The sequence below is a fragment of the Chaetura pelagica genome, unplaced genomic scaffold (genome assembly GCF_000747805.2).
Source record: "Chaetura pelagica isolate M959 unplaced genomic scaffold, ChaPel_1.0 scaffold548, whole genome shotgun sequence".
Taxonomy (NCBI): Eukaryota; Metazoa; Chordata; class Aves; order Apodiformes; family Apodidae; genus Chaetura; species Chaetura pelagica.
Genome location: NW_009970728.1, coordinates 851,279 through 868,605, shown reverse-complemented (window position 1 = coordinate 868,605; position 17,327 = coordinate 851,279). Strand labels below are relative to the sequence as shown.

Sequence of the window (17,327 nt, the reverse complement as noted above, 5' to 3'; positions counted from 1 at the left end):
GGAAGAAAGGAAGAAAGGAAGAAAGGAAGAAAGGAAGAAAGGAAGAAAGGAAGAAAGGAAGAAAGGAAGAAAGGAAGAAAGGAAGAAAGGAAGAAAGGAAGAAAGGAAGAAAGGAAGAAAGGAAGAAAGGAAGAAAGGAAGAAAGGAAGAAAGGAAGAAAGGAAGAAAGGAAGAAAGGAAGAAAGGAAGAAAGGAAGAAAGGAAGAAAGGAAGAAAGGAAGAAAGGAAGAAAGGAAGAAAGGAAGAAAGGAAGAAAGGAAGAAAGGAAGAAAGGAAGAAAGGAAGAAAGGAAGAAAGGAAGAAAGGAAGAAAGGAAGAAAGGAAGAAAGGAAGAAAGGAAGAAAGGAAGAAAGGAAGAAAGGAAGAAAGGAAGAAAGGAAGAAAGGAAGAAAGGAAGAAAGGAAGAAAGGAAGAAAGGAAGAAAGGAAGAAAGGAAGAAAGGAAGAAAGGAAGAAAGGAAGAAAGGAAGAAAGGAAGAAAGGAAGAAAGGAAGAAAGGAAGAAAGGAAGAAAGGAAGAAAGGAAGAAAGGAAGAAAGGAAGAAAGGAAGAAAGGAAGAAAGGAAGAAAGGAAGAAAGGAAGAAAGGAAGAAAGGAAGAAAGGAAGAAAGAAAGAAAGAAAGAAAGAAAGAAAGAAAGAAAGAAAGAAAGAAAGAAAGAAAGAAAGAAAGAAAGAAAGAAAGAAAGAAAGAAAGAAAGAAAGAAAGAAAGAAAGAAAGAAAGAAAGAAAGAAAGAAAGAAAGAAAGAAAGAAAGAAAGAAAGAAAGAAAGAAAGAAAGAAAGAAAGAAAGAAAGAAAGAAAGAAAGAAAGAAAGAAAGAAAGAAAGAAAGAAAGAAAGAAAGAAAGAAAGAAAGAAAGAAAGAAAGAAAGAAAGAAAGAAAGAAAGAAAGAAAGAAAGAAAGAAAGAAAGAAAGAAAGAAAGAAAGAAAGAAAGAAAGAAAGAAAGAAAGAAAGAAAGAAAGAAAGAAAGAAAGAAAGAAAGAAAGAAAGAAAGAAAGAAAGAAAGAAAGAAAGAAAGAAAGAAAGAAAGAAAGAAAGAAAGAAAGAAAGAAAGAAAGAAAGAAAGAAAGAAAGAAAGAAAGAAAGAAAGAAAGAAAGAAAGAAAGAAAGAAAGAAAGAAAGAAAGAAAGAAAGAAAGAAAGAAAGAAAGAAAGAAAGAAAGAAAGAAAGAAAGAAAGAAAGAAAGAAAGAAAGAAAGAAAGAAAGAAAGAAAGAAAGAAAGAAAGAAAGAAAAGTAATGTTTAGACATAAATAAAGGAGGAAAGCATCAGCAATGCATCAGTATCAGACATCGTTGTTGTTGGATAGCTCATAGGAGGAGAAGTATTTATCCTTCAGATGAGGCAAGCCAGGGTGCAGTCAGAAACCAGAAGAGAAACAGGTCCGTATAAATGACAGATCAGAAATTAATCCCTGCGAGTTTCCAACCACATCCCTATGTGGTAGAATGAGACTGCTAGCTTTTGCTGGCTGGAACACATACAGAATACCATCTTGTGTTATCCAACGAGGATGTTTGTTTATTGTACATATCCACATCAACTTTGAGGGATGGCATAATTAATCAGGATACTCATCAGTCTGGTAATTATGTTATAGATAATTGTCAAAACATAGGACCAGATGATACCAGTTTCACATAGATGGGAGGGAAGGTTAACTCAATTTGCCCTGGAGGGCCTGGTTCTGTATGGGTTGAAAATACCACACAAAAGTGCATTAACACTGAGGATCTGGAATCTTTAAAGACTGTGGGGTTTTGCTTTGATTTTTAATCTTTACATGTTTTTGCCAATTCAGAAAATGTCTGGGAAGCTGAGAATTTTTGTTTTCTCCTCTTTTTGAAATTTGTATTGGTATTTGCAAGATTTCTCCTTGTGCTTATTCATTTGAGGCTAGGAACAGAGGACTAACTTGTGTTGTTGTGGGGGGGGTTGTTTATTTTTTATCTTGTTTTTTTGCCAGCTCCTTCAGGAACTGCAGCCCTGATCCAGTGCAAACCAGCAGAGACCATGGCATGGCTGCTGGATCTTTTTTATTTGCTTAAATGGGGCTGATTTCAGGTTATCCAACAATAATTAGATCGTATTTGTTCATTAATAGAACTAAAAGGAGAGCATAACCATACCACCTGTATGATGATAACAATATGTCTTGTGAAGGAAGCCCCTACGCTTCAGAAATGCCACTGCATCCTACTTGGAATAGATGTAGGTCTGGTCCCCCTGGGATGCAGAGCTGAGGTGATGGACTGCTGTCTGTTACCCTGCAGATTAGTTTGGGAGAACGGAAATTAGGGTAGAAGGAGCACGTTCCCTATGAAAGCTGGACCAGTGTTGGGGAAAAATTACTCCCTGGCTCAGGGTGGAGCTAATCCAGTACCAAGGAAAATTCTGCAACCTTAACCCTGTGATAATCTCTTCCAGTTCTTGGGGAATCTGTGCTTGAATTCAGGCCTTGAGGCTACCTGCACATTTATATCAGTGAGACAGCCTTTTCTGTGTGATTCTGGCAGTGGGTGAAAGCAGCTAGTTAATTTACACTGCTTACACAGTTGTTTGTTAAATGGCAGTGCTGTGGAAAGCATTTCTCCATGGGCAAAAGGGCTGGCCGTGGTTCTTATCTTTGTGGCCAGGCATACAATGCCACAGGCACAGAAGGTCTAATCTTCTTGGATGGATGATGGCCAAGCTCCTTTTGCACTCAAAGCACTGAAGTCAATGGGAGCTTGGCCTTGCCTAAAGTCTGCAGAGTCAAGCCAAGCAACCATTAGTGGAAAAGGCAGCATTTGAGTCTTGCTTCAGAAGAGATAAAGCTTATAGAGGCAAGAACACAGCAGTTCAATGCCAACAGCCGGAGGTCATGTGCTCAGGATAAGGAAAAGATGAGAAAAAATGTTCATCTCTAAGTGAGAAGCAGGGGTCATGTCTATAATGACCTGAGTAGTACATCTGTCTCTTTGGTCTGTTTGACTCTTCCACTCAGGTCCTTGCTAAAGAGCTGAAGGCACCTCTGGACTCTGTGGCGTGCATCCAAAATGCACAAAACCATTACATGCCCTATATGCATCCTACCCTTCCCTTTTTCTGCACTTTCTCACCAAGGCAGCTCCCAAGTGTAGTACTAACAGTTCCTATGCCTGGATGACCACCAGCTGCAGGCAGTGTTGGGCAGCCTCATAAGGGATCAGTGCAGAGAGCATCTGTAGGACATCTCAAATAGGAGTTCCACTAGGCAATGCAGGCACAGATAAACATACAACCACAAACACATGAGCTGTGCGCATGTTGCCGGACTGATCACAGAATCACACAGAATCACAGAATATTAGGTTTGGAAGCGACCTTGAAAGATCACCTAGCATGACCCCCCCTAGATCCCCTAGAGTAGATCACATAGGAATGTATCCAAGTGTGTTTTGAAAGTCTCCAGAGAAGGAGACTCCATAGCCTCTCTGAGCAGCCTGTTCCAGTGCTCTTTCACCCTCACAGTGAAAAATGTTTTCCTCATGCTTACATAGAGCTTGTACCTGTTGCTCCTTTTCCTATCATTGAACATCACAGAGAAGAGCCAGGCTCCATCCTCCTTACACTCCCCCTTTACAATTTTGTAAACATTGATGAAGTTGCTCCCCAGCCCCATCTTCTCCAGGCTAGAGAAACCCAGCTCCCTCGGCCTTTCCTCGTTAGGGAGATGTTCCACTCCCTTCATCATCTTTGTGGCTCTGTGCTGGACTCTTTCCAGTAGCTCCCTTTCCTTCTTGAACTGATGGGTTCAGAACTGGACACAATATTCTAGATGCAGCTTCACCAGAGCAGTGTATTGAGGAAGGAGTACATATCTTGACCTGTTGTAGGACCCTTGACACATACTCGAATCACCCTTTAAGTTCTGTATTGCCACCTAAATACTGTTATTTCTTAGCCATGCTGGGTAGTTTAAGGCTATCTTGGTCGTACCTATATGGCTGTTTGCTCTGCCCTGAAATAGTTCAGGATCACAACAATCTAGCCTAAAATAGGATGTTTTCTTTCTGCTAAATGCATGTGGAGTTGGGTAATAGGATATCCCTTTACCAGGGATAAAGAAGAATGTTTTTACATAAAAGGTGGTTTGGGCATGTTTGAGAATTGGATGTAAATTAACCTGAAATACTCTCAAGTGGGAAATTAGAAGAGAGGTGAGGTTGTAGAAAAGCTTATCCCTACTGGTATTAGGGAAATAAAGAGGAAAGGACGGCAACATATTTATTTATATTTATATTAGAATTTGATGTGTTTATTAACAGAATTTCACGTTGTGATTGCTTGTGATAGCAGCAGGGAACTATATTTAATGAGTAGTATGTCTCTTCTAAACTTACACATCTTCTGTGAGGATACACAGACAAATACACCTTTTTATACAGCTTAGCATCACCAGTGGGCTAGTCCTGGGACTCTTTACAGTCTTGAGTATACTCACTGAATTTCCAGAGACTTCTCACATATGGAAAGGGTCTGGGACTACAGCCTACAGGCACATTTCCCAAGCTAAAATAAGTATTCACCATGCCCCCCTATTTCCTAGCAAAGAAAAGTCAAGTACACAGGCTAGGAGAGATCCATAAGGGCAAATAAAGACCTAACTGAATGATCAGGGCACCAGTACATTACAGCACACTGTGTGTGGGGTGGCACAGTCTAGCAGGTGAATATAGGCATATTAAAGATAACTTTTACTTTGTGACTACTGAAAACTGTAAGGGGCTCTCCTTCTGTCTCTTTCACGTGCAGATATGTATAAAAAACTGTACTTAAAAGATAGAAATACTCAAAAAATCACAGTGCTGCCTCTCTTGCTCTGGAAAACAAGGCTTTGTTGTCCCAGCCATCCTTTGTTTTTTTTTCCATAGTCCTGCCCTCAAACCTGACAAGGACTAAGTTCCCTCTTTACTCCTCCCCACTTCATTTAAAACCAGAGGCACTGTGAGGTTGAGCACTAAATGCTCAGCTTTCCCAAACAAGCCAAAAGATTTGTTGCATTGGAAAAGTTTTATTTGATTATCAGCAAGTTCAGCAGTTTCTTCAAGCTCAAGCTTCAAGTTTTGGATTCAAAGACATAGGCTTCTGTGCATGAACCTGAACTGAACTTAAGCACCCTCCAGGTTCATCTGTATACACAAGACAAGTGGAAAGATGAATCGATAGTTAGACAGATGGATTATAATGTGTTTTATATGATATATAGAAAATACTGTCAGGGAGCAGGGATGGCCAGTAGCAATCATTCCCAGGGGTAGGCACCAGAGCATTGACTGATTTGTAAAGGTCAGACCCTTCAAAAAATGTGTTGGTTTTTTTTTTTTTTCATCTCTCATATATTCCCATTTCAAGTCGTCTCATCTATTTGTGTACATGTCAATGACACACATCTCGTCAAGCAGGGAAGAGTGTGGAAGGGAGGAATTAAGAGTTCGCTAGCCAGATGAGATTTGGGATAGAGTAATTTCAGATACAATTCATTACTAGTAAGTGCTTCCCACAAGCCAAACCAATGTGATTTTTTTTTTCTAAATTATTTTCTAAAATTTTCTATTTTTCTATAATTTTCTAAAATGTTTGCTCTCCCAACTCTTTCATTAATCCAACATTGTATCAATTTGCACTACCGATGCAAAAGTATGCAACAAGTGTCATCACACAGCAATTCATGCAACCACAGCACTCTGTTTCCACGGGGACAGGTTTTTCTCTATAACTTACAGCTTCAAAATACAAATACAGAAGCCTGGCTGTGTAGCTATCCTTGTTGAAGCAGCTATGCTCATTCTGCAATAGTCATAGAAATTTCCCCATGCTGATGATCTGGGTTCCTGACTCTTTTTTTTTTTTTTTTCAAAGAGAGGAGATTGCTTTGGATTCACTCTTATGGCTATCTAGTTTAGATCACTGTAATTCAATTATGTCCCTCAGTATCAGGCACAGAGTGATTTACTTGAACTTTGCAATTACACACACACAATTCAATTTTAGGTGATTTTCTTGGCCTTTCCAACTTTGACACTAATATACTTTGCATTTCCTTAGGGCCTTCAATCACCACAGGTTTTACTCAATGCTTTAAAAGTTATGACCTACTCCTACAAATACGTTCCTGCCAGTACCTTTGCTCACATAAATAACTGTGTTGACTTCAAATAGATTACTATTGTGTACATGGCAGATTCCCCAAAAGTTGGCAGAAGTGGTAAAATGAAATTCATCTTAGTGTGTTGGGGAAAGACAGTGAAGAGAAAAACTTTTCCTGGTGAAGAAATCAGGAGTAACCATATTTTCTGGAAATTTCAGGGCTTTCATTAAACTATTCATACCTCCAATTAACATCTGAGTTATGTAACAAATCATCAAGAGCTATACAACATCTCTAGGAAGCAAGTTATTCTAAGATGGAATTTTCTTCCAAGAGACTTGCTGGTATCTACAGAGTTGCAGTACTGCCCAATCAGCATTTGCTAAGATCTGTTAGCTCACATGACCATCCTGTACTTTGTGATTAGGTCACAGAAGAGTTTAATCACTGATTTAGATAGCTGATGTATGTGCAGTACCAAACACAAAATCCTATGACTGAACAAGGGTTTGTTACTTGCTGTTTTACCTGTCCACATAATTCAAGCACAGAAATTACTAGATATTAGTTTGTTTGGTTGATTGGCTGGTTGGTTGGTTAACACCTGCATTTAAATAAACTTTTTGTCAACCACCTTCATGGTACATTAGGGTACTGTTACCTTCATTGTACATAATGAAAGCTGAGAAAGAGATAGATGTAATGATCTGACCAAATTAATCCAGGAGGCCAGTGTGGCCTTGTCAGATATACATCTACGTTTTACCCTGCACAGGGCTGGCTCTTTGGGAACTACAGGAAACATGGACAATAGAATACCTTTTGTCACCGTTTTTGATACAAAGCCTGAATCAAACACTCCAATTTGTTCTCAGAGAGTATTTAAACTTCTTAATCCCTCTAAGGAAGTATGGAAAGTCTGTTATTAGATAGCTGATCGCTGTGGTCATCTTCTGTGGTCTCATACACCATAAAAGCTGGAGAATCACTTTTTATCTCCTTGTGACTTATTCCTTAAGCATAACCAGCAGATTATATCCAACACAGCTCTCTTCTGCCTTAGACACCATCTTCTGAACCTCTAGTGACATTTCAATGACCTTCAGCCTTCCTCTCCTCAAATTTATTTCCTGTCTGAGATCGTGCTTAAGTCTATTTTGTTTTGGTTTTCATTGTTGTTTTGGAGGTATTTCCTCTTATTTTTCCTTTTTACTTTTGCATTTGTGTGTTCTCAAGACTACCATAGCCTTCATCCTGGCTAGTAACCCCAGGTATATTAATGAATAATGAGAAAGTGAGTGGGACAAGAAAGGAATGAGTAGTAGGAACGGTGAGGGGAAGAAAGATGGAGACAGTGAGAAATCAGCAGTCTCTGCTTCCTACTTTTCTTCCCAAGTGATTCTTCTACCTGCTCTAAATTAATATAAAAGCCAGAAGGAGCAGAAAATGGTTGGTGGGGGAGAAAATGACAACCTTAGGGAAAAAAAATCATGATGCAGAAAAGCGTCTGTCCCCTCTCTAATTCCTGCAGTGGCCTGTAGCTGATGGTGCTGAGAAAAATACAGCAGCAAGCTCTGACATTTCATTTCTGTGGAGAATTGAAAAAGGGCTTGCTGTAATTCATCGCTTCTTGTAACTCAAACCCTTTTTGACAGGAGTACCTGCACTGTCTTTTAACAGTGGCACCACAGTGGCTGTAATTGGACATGAAAAATGATGTTGCATTTCTACTTCCAGGGAAGTTTGGGGTGGGGACAGGTGGGGCAAGTGGCAAGTTGGTGTGAGAGGATGACATCTGGCATTGTATGAATGGGTTGGCTTTAGGCAAAAGGCAGGAAAAGCTAAAGTGAAGGGTAGGAAGGGTAACAAGTAAGATCATCTTGTATGAGGTGTGCAAAGGTGGTTTTCAGCAGAGGTGAACATGCAAAGGATCAAAAGAAAATGGGAAGCATTATGCACCTGAAGTTCTAACTCCTCCATCAATCCAAGTGTTTATGGTATTTGTGTGAAAAAAAGACCTGCATCCCCTCTTCCTTAAATGTGCCTGATTCACAGCTGTAGTAGTATCCAATGCCCATAGGTCCCAGCACTGACAAGGAGTCTGAGACACAGACTTTGCCTGAGGCCTCACTGGGAACACAGTTGTAAGCAAAACTCTGGTTTACCATCCACTGGTCACTCCTTTGAAGACTGGGTATCTCATATGTAACTAGAAAATCAAATTTTTTTAACTCCTGTTTAAATCTCTTTGTGCCTCATTGGCACAACCTCTGTTGCATGATTGCTGTTGAGCAAGGCACTTCAAAATCAATTTGTGTCCAAATTGGACTGTGAATAATGAGTAAGGATAAACATATTGTTGTTATTTATAAGATTTATTATAATCAGGCATTCTGGTGCCATAATGTTGGAGATCTTCACAGTTTATACAGAGAATAAAAGAATTTAGTCACATCCTGAAGTATAGGAGGGAGGGTAAAGAGGTAAAGAGGGTAAACTCTTAGTGGGTTAACTAATGGCAAAACAAAACACTTTCACTGTGGCAGCCCAAAAAGGATAATCCAGAATAAGGAATGATGATCATATTTCAAATAGAGCACAAAGAGAATCCATAAGCAGAGGAAAGAAGGACCATAACAATGGATGGAAATGTAACACATCCTGGAGAAGACCCTAACCGAGTTCGTCCAATCCAACTGCCAATTCAAATGCTGGCTCTAGTCTGCTTAGGTTTTTTCTCATGTTGCCAAATGCCTTTTGAAGAAATCTGGTGATAGCAATCAATAAAACTTCACAGTCAAATCCATAGTTACTATGATTCCACTTGAATTAATTAACCCATGGTATTAATCATATTTACTCACTGGCAAATAATCTTTCTCCAATTGCATTCTCAAGGTCCACCAAGTCAACATAGATATTAAAGATGTCCATACCATTATTCCCACAACCACTATCCAGAAGACTGCAGTTTGGTGTATAAACTTAGCTCTCTTTGCCTGAAACCTATTATAATTCCCAGCTCAAGAATAAACAGAGAGCTTGAACCTCTGGATTTCCTTCTCTCCAATGAAGCATTTTCCCAGCCTCAGGAAAGAACATCTTTCTGCCATTTTATTTCCCCATTAGCTCTTTTCTGCTCCCTGTGCCAGCTTCTTGTTCCCAGAGTGTCTGTGTTTCTTTGTTTGTTGGTTGTTTGTTTTTTTTTAAAAAAAAAAAGTTCTATAGATGAAGAGAGAAGACTTAATTATTTTCCTCTCAGTGTTTCTCCCTATAATTGGTGTCTTTCGTGTCAAGATTATCTCAATTTGTATTATGGGCTCTGTGCAGGCAGCACTTTCTGTTTGGTCTATAAAGAAATTGTCAAGTGTATAAATCATAAAGTACATTAAATTACACTAGCCTTTTACTTATTAATTTCCCCAGTTTTTTGTTCCTCTTGTGGATGCTCATTCCCTCCCTTTTTTTTTTCCCTGTTTTCTTGAGAATAGTCTTCCTTTTCTCATGCTTCTAAATAAAAACAAACAAACAAACAAACAGTGACAAAAAAACCACCAAACCCACAGAAATATGTCCCCTCTTATTTTTTTGAAGTATCTATCTGAATGCATCCAACTCAACAAGAAGTAAGAAGAGCTCTGTCTTGGTTTTCTAAAGACTGTATCCAAAGCTTACTCAAGTTCAGCGGGGATTTTCATGGCCTTTAGCAGACTTTTACATTGGTAGATTTAAGTGATTATCTGCATTGCAAGGCTGTGTCAATTTTGGACTCCAGCCTTTGCCTCTCAGGGCTGTACGTAGCACACCTCCTATAAATTCCTGGCTACTATGACTGTTTCTCTTACAGACTGCTCAGGAGGCAGGTTCTGGTTATTTTGGAGTGAGCATCAGGGACCCTTGACCACCATCCTCTGACCAACTGGAGTTAGATTGGCCATTGTGTGTGCCTTAGGAACTTGTAATATATAGTGTTAACGCATCTGTCACAAGTTAATAGCTCTCAAGGAAGACCTTAGTACATGGGTGATGTCAACATCAACATGCTGTAAACACAAACCAGTCACAGTGGTTGAGCAGCTGGGGAAAGTTAGGGCACAATAACCGAAAAGTTTGTTTTCATGATCCTGTGTATGAGGACTAAGATGGGGTTAATCTCACTTAATTCTAACTGCATGGACTGCCTGTACAATCATTGGAGAAAAACAGGTGCTGCTGAGGACCGTTGATCCTTTTTATCTCAGACTCCAATCCTAAAAGTGGCTTAAAATTACACTTTTCAGACATTTGGAATTACATAATATAAATTACTGTCCTTACGTATGTGATGTCAGATTTTTAAATGTTTGTAACAGCTAACTGCTCACCTGCGGCTACAGAAGCTTCATTGTAGGTTGTTCATTCTGCTACTGCTGTACATATCTCCTCCAACCCTGCTAATATTTTGTGAATATGTGTGTGAGCTACAGGTCTTTTCAATTGTAGAATACACAGTTTATCTGGTACCAGATTCTTTGCTGGTCTTAGCACTTCAGCTGTCTGGAGTCTGTTGGATGATACAGGCATACAGAAGACTAGCAATTGCGCAGCAGTGTCTGGAGCCATCGATCCTCCTCCTCCTCACGAGTATGAGGCTAACAGTAGTCAGTTTATGGCTAAGTACATTTTCCTCTTGAGACAACAATGCAGCATAATCTGCTAGGCTCTCCATCATCTTACCCTACATGTCAGCAAGCTTGATAACTTTTTATTACTAAATATGTGTGTGGAGCAATTAGAATAAATCTAAATGAGTATGAACTACTTTCAGGGGGAAAAAAAAAAATAGGGGAAAAAAAGAAAGAAAGAAAAAGAAAAGAGAAGAAAAAGAGAAGAAAAAGTAAAGTAAAGTAAAGGAAAGGAAAGGAAAGGAGAGGAAAGGAAAGGAAAGGAGAGGAAAGGAAAGGAAAGGAGAGGAAAGGAAAGGAAAGGAGAGGAAAGGAAAGGAAAGGAGAGGAAAGGAAAGGAAAGGAGAGGAAAGGAAAGGAAAGGAGAGGAAAGGAAAGGAAAGGAGAGGAAAGGAAAGGAAAGGAGAGGAAAGGAAAGGAAAGGAGAGGAAAGGAAAGGAAAGGAGAGGAAAGGAAAGGAAAGGAGAGGAAAGGAAAGGAAAGGAGAGGAAAGGAAAGGAAAGGAGAGGAAAGGAAAGGAAAGGAGAGGAAAGGAAAGGAAAGGAGAGGAAAGGAAAGGAAAGGAGAGGAAAGGAAAGGAAAGGAGAGGAAAGGAAAGGAAAGGAGAGGAAAGGAAAGGAAAGGAGAGGAAAGGAAAGGAAAGGAGAGGAAAGGAAAGGAAAGGAGAGGAAAGGAAAGGAAAGGAGAGGAAAGGAAAGGAAAGGAGAGGAAAGGAAAGGAAAGGAGAGGAAAGGAAAGGAAAGGAGAGGAAAGGAAAGGAAAGGAGAGGAAAGGAAAGGAAAGGAGAGGAAAGGAAAGGAAAGGAGAGGAAAGGAAAGGAAAGGAGAGGAAAGGAAAGGAAAGGAGAGGAAAGGAAAGGAAAGGAGAGGAAAGGAAAGGAAAGGAGAGGAAAGGAAAGGAAAGGAGAGGAAAGGAAAGGAAAGGAGAGGAAAGGAAAGGAAAGGAGAGGAAAGGAAAGGAAAGGAGAGGAAAGGAAAGGAAAGGAGAGGAAAGGAAAGGAAAGGAGAGGAAAGGAAAGGAAAGGAGAGGAAAGGAAAGGAAAGGAGAGGAAAGGAAAGGAAAGGAGAGGAAAGGAAAGGAAAGGAGAGGAAAGGAAAGGAAAGGAGAGGAAAGGAAAGGAAAGGAGAGGAAAGGAAAGGAAAGGAGAGGAAAGGAAAGGAAAGGAGAGGAAAGGAAAGGAAAGGAGAGGAAAGGAAAGGAAAGGAGAGGAAAGGAAAGGAAAGGAGAGGAAAGGAAAGGAAAGGAGAGGAAAGGAAAGGAAAGGAGAGGAAAGGAAAGGAAAGGAGAGGAAAGGAAAGGAAAGGAGAGGAAAGGAAAGGAAAGGAGAGGAAAGGAAAGGAAAGGAGAGGAAAGGAAAGGAAAGGAGAGGAAAGGAAAGGAAAGGAGAGGAAAGGAAAGGAAAGGAGAGGAAAGGAAAGGAAAGGAGAGGAAAGGAAAGGAAAGGAGAGGAAAGGAAAGGAAAGGAGAGGAAAGGAAAGGAAAGGAGAGGAAAGGAAAGGAAAGGAGAGGAAAGGAAAGGAAAGGAGAGGAAAGGAAAGGAAAGGAGAGGAAAGGAAAGGAAAGGAAAGGAAAAGAAAACCAGCAGTCTTGCTGCCTGGCTGCAGTTAGCCACAAGTAAGGGAGGGACGGTATCACCTGAAGGCATCCTGTGACAATCATCAGCCAATTTGTGGTCTGATTTTATTCGGTAACAATGTTGGGAGCTTCCCATTGCTTTCTGACTTCTTGCTCCTTGTGATGCTTTTTTGAAGTTGCACTTTCTTTAGTTGCCAAATCTAAAGGATAATTTCATTCCACTCAGGTGTAGCTACACACAGAAGATATTCTGAATAGTCAGAATTCCATAATGTACAGGCTGCTTTAAGTGACATGGAGGAAGAAGTAGGGAAGGGCTTTCAGATTGAAATCTCAGCTGGTTCTGATCCATTCTGTGTCTCCAGCTATTAACAGCAGAGCTGAATGCTAACCCCTGTTCATCAGAGATCCACATCATGCTAGGCACTGCAGGAGAAGACGATTGTGGGCATCTGTTACCTTCTTTCCTGGGACTGGACAGCTGTGGGGGCAATGCCAACGCTTTTGCTGAGAGAAAGAGGAATAAATTAGAGTACAGAACTCCTATTCACAGCACAGTGGCAAGGCTTCTATACTTGCTAATGTTCTGATGTGAGAAAGGAAAATGATGTTTAAAAAAGCAACAGAGGGAGACATTTTGACTCATATTCGACCCTCTCCTGTGTGAAAAAAATCTCAATAATGAGCACTCTTGCAGTATATGGGTAAACCAGATCTAAATTGCATTCCACAGTTATGAAACTGTCTGCTGTGTTAGAGGTGACTGTCCTACTGAGCTAACAATGGAAGTAGAATTCATTTTTCTATCTTCTTTTCATCATGTCAATCTCAAGAAAACCTTGTAACTATAATTTCACTGATCCCAATATTCTGACAAAGCATTCCTACTTTGATACAGCAGTTTTTCTATAGGAAACTCTTAGAAATGTTAAAAGGTGTGTTTAAAATTTCATGACCTCTGTGAAATGAGTCAGATGTCTCTCCCAACATGATTCAACAGAACCCCTGTCAAGTAAATGGGGTGACACTGATTTACCTAAGACTAAGAAGCAACCTGTACTTCGTGGTTACTTCTTTGCTTACTAATTGTTTTTTTTCCCCCCTCATGAAGTACATTCTGGTGCAAACTATGAATTATTTTTTGGTAAAAAAAAAACAACAAATCAAGACTTTGCTGTATTAATGTTTTATTCCACTATTAATTGTGTCTCTCTCTTTTTGCTCTTTCTTACAGATGAACAGGCCTATCCAGGTGAAACCAGCGGACAGCGAAAGCCGAGGAGGTAGTTGACTGCATTGCTTTCAGCCACATTACTAAGTATAATTGTAGTCTCCATCTTCTCTCAGGCAATGTGCTGATCAATTAGTAACGTAATCACTGCCAAAGAAATTCCCTCTGCAGCAAAGATTCTCTTTATTAAATCTCCTTTACTTCGTCTCGCTTTCCTCATATTCAATTATTATTTGATTTTAAAAGGCAGGCAGGTGCCAGCGATTGCCTGGGAAACAAATAACTGCCTCATTAAAAAGTGAAGCATCAGGCACTGACTTAACAAAGTTTAACAGCGGTGACAAGCAATGTAGTTTTTTCAGACCTATGTTGGTCTGAGCTGCAGAAGTGTTTAATTTGGTTAGGATAAAGCAGATATTTTATGGTTTCAGTGACCATGTTGTTTCTGATTGTACTGAAGCAACTCTGCTTCTGGAAAAAGCAAATTCTGAGGTAGCAAAGCTTTCCACACCTGTATCAGCTTATCTGGATAAACCTGTTATGGAAACTGAAGACCTCTCTCAGTCTGGGGGAGTTATTCAGGATTTGAACAGATGTAGCTGAAATCAAGATCCGGCCTTTTGTTTTTCCATCCTGCACAGTGGATTTGGAAGGCTTTGCTAAGTAACCGTTCAATAGATCACCAGTGATAAGGTGTTTCCTGTAAAAGGTTTTCTACCAGAACTGATGTGGTGATACTTCATCATACTCTTTCAGTAGGGGCCTGTTTGTCAGATCAAAAGCAGAGCTCATTGAGAAAGTGTGAGATGGCCCATAATGCTGAACAGACTGACATTCTGCTTTTTTTCCTAATATCTGTACATTTTTATATGTGTCTATATATACACATTTATATATGTGGTGCTTCCTTCCTCTCTACCCCTGTCTCTGTGGGAAAAAAATAGAGAATTTTGCCCATATATGTTGTAAAAACACTAGTGGTTTATATGTGTCATATAAATGTGGGAGCAGATTTTGTCATTTAGTAATTATGTGGCCTTTAGATGTGTGAAAGCTCTTTAATTTCCACTATAGATGTAAACTCTTCCTCATTTATGAAATAAATGTCTTTGTGCTGTCATTAGTGGAAATCCCCAGCAACAACTACTTAAAAGGAGTAAAATGCCTCACAGACAAAAGGCCCTGAAATTCTGTTCTTTTTTTCAGTTGAAAGCTTTGGATTCCAGAGGCTTTGATTGCATCAGTGTGAGGCTGAAGCTCTCCAGTGACTCAAGTCATTGGAAGACTCTGTACGTAGCTTGTAGTTAAAAGGCTGGTGTTGCAGAGTGGTGAAACCAGCAGGGCAATAGAGGCTCTGTAAGGAAGGGCTGTGGTGTAATTGCAGAGCAGGAGAAGAGCTGAGTGCTGGAAAAACTCCAAAAAGCTTAGAGATAAATACTACACTTCTGGAGTTCCTGTAAAATAAATTCTAGAGAACTTGTCCAACACTAGGCAGAAAGTGTTTGATGGCCATGGCATGCTTATAACCTGCAACAAAGACATTTCACATCATACAGCACTGTCCGGTAGTTTTTAACAGAACCAGGTCAATTGACTCCCTTTCCCTTCCCATCTGACTCTCTGTCTCTGTGTATGAGTAGGAGTGGGTAAGCCATGGGCAGTTGTCAACGCCGATCTCCAAGTGGAAAAGGGAAAGCTCAGCTGCCTGGGCAAATGAGGGGACATTATGTACATTCCAGTGGAGCTCGTGCCGACAGCAAGAGTGAAAGGAGGGCCTTTTGTCTATTTAATTAGACATACCAAAAAATAATAATTAGGCTGGCCAATTTGCTTAGTGCGCCTACAGGGTATGTGGCTCCGAATTCCTTTTTTTTTTAATGCAAATCACTACTAGGGAACACATGCCTGACTTTCTGGGAAGGTTTTTCAAACTCTTTTTCTAAGAGCAGCTGCTTTCAGGAGGGGTGGTTTGAACTGCAAAGCCATCCGGTGGCAGTTTGATTCTACATTATCCATCACACCAGTGGTTCCCTACCCATTGTATTTTAGGTTATTATCTCCACAACACACACAAACCTCATTTTTTCTCACCCTCTCTGCTCATTCTGTGATCAGTGATGATCGTAATACAGGGGCCAAGCGGGCACACTCATCATTGACATGAAAGACACATTGTCCTAATTCCCCACTGACAAGCTTCTTCCGGGCTAGTGATGTTTCAGGATGGCATGACTCAAGGGCAACTATGAGAGAAAAGAACAACTGGGACCCAAGGGAGGCATTGCATGAAAACTTACGTTCGTCGTGAGCCCACTCGTTAAAGCAGGCATGGCAAACAGAATGCTAAAAAGGAGACCATGTATCTTAGGAGCACATCAAAAGACTTCATTAGGGCTGCAAGATAAAGGTCAACTTCAACAAAAAAGAAACTTAAGTTGTATCTTATTATACCCCATCCATGTATCAGGATGGGATGTGAGGGAAGTGCAGGGCTGGGAAGGTGAAGCAGTTCTTCAGCACAATGCAGGTATTTGGTGTGTCCAAAGCCCACACTCAGAATACATCTCTCTTTTGGGCTTATGGGGAACTTTGGTGCTAGGCCAAAGTATTCAAGAAAGAATGCAGCACTCTTTGAAACCATAGTTTGCAAGGAGGTTTTTGCTGGAAATAGCAGTATTCCTAAGGAAGTGAAATAGTGTTCTATATAGGGACAAAAACCTGCATTTTGCTGAACATTTTTTTGCTAAAACATTGCTTTTCCCAGTAAGTTGCCCCACAACCCAAAGTTTATAGGATTCCAATCCATCTTCCCACTCCCTCAACCAGATTCTGTTCAGTATTTTTCCTATTGTTGTGGAGTCTGGATTTTCTTGGTCTTCAATCCTTCCTGAGTCTTGATTCTCAGTTGAACCCAATGTGTTAGCATTTAGTGTGTGCAAGCCACAATTTAGACTATCAGACCATCTAGGTATGGGGCAGAATTCAAAATACTGCTTGGCACAAATTACACTCAACCCAACAAAATGGAAGCAGTGAGTAGCCCTTATTAGTTTTCCTGGTTTTTATTATTTTGTTTGTTAATCCCCATATTGGACTAGGAGCAAGAAAAAGAGTGCAATCCTTTTCAATAAAAATTGACATTATTTACATTTGCCTAATCTCACAGGAATTAGAAATGAATGTATTCTTAGTACATTTCTCTAGGGAAACAGTCCAAATTAATGGAAAAAAAAAATCATTTTGCTTTCCTGCCTGTTTGTGTGTGTGTATAGTCAAGCTACAAAATATTACATAGAGGCATTCCTTCTCCAAAATGCTTCATGAAGTTTCAAACACCTGATCAGAAGGTCAGAGGCCTTTGACATTTTTAAGAGATTTTAGCAGTAATGAAATTGATAGAATGTTATAAAAAGGCAACTATTCTGTAGGTTGTTCAGAAAAATCAGAGTGTAAATCTAACTGTATTAAGAATGTTCTAAAAACTCTCATTGGCCATTGTGTTGCTCAAGTTTTAGCTTGACTACATAGAAACTACTTCAACATAGATTAGTTAGTCCAGTATGTTCTTAGGGATGTAAGCTATAACCCCACATTAAATTCTAAACATGACAAATCACAGTTAAACAGATAAAATTTTCTGCTCTTTCAATCCTGTTGCTGATGATTTTTCTTAGTTTCTCATCCTATATTTAGCCCTAAAAATAGCCTGCAGATATGAGTGATGTAAAGTTTCACAAACTTAGGGAA

The 17,327-nt window shown here is 39.8% G+C and overlaps 1 protein-coding gene across 1 annotated transcript in view; it reads left to right on the top strand.

Annotated features, from left to right (window-relative positions):
* The window catches only part of CELF4 (CUGBP, Elav-like family member 4), a 741,704-nt gene that overhangs the window by 426,528 nt on the left and 297,849 nt on the right, over positions 1–17,327 (top strand). Inside the window, 1 exon segment of the mRNA XM_010007136.1 lies at positions 13,584–13,635. Within this exon segment, the coding sequence (XP_010005438.1) occupies positions 13,584–13,635 (52 nt within the window).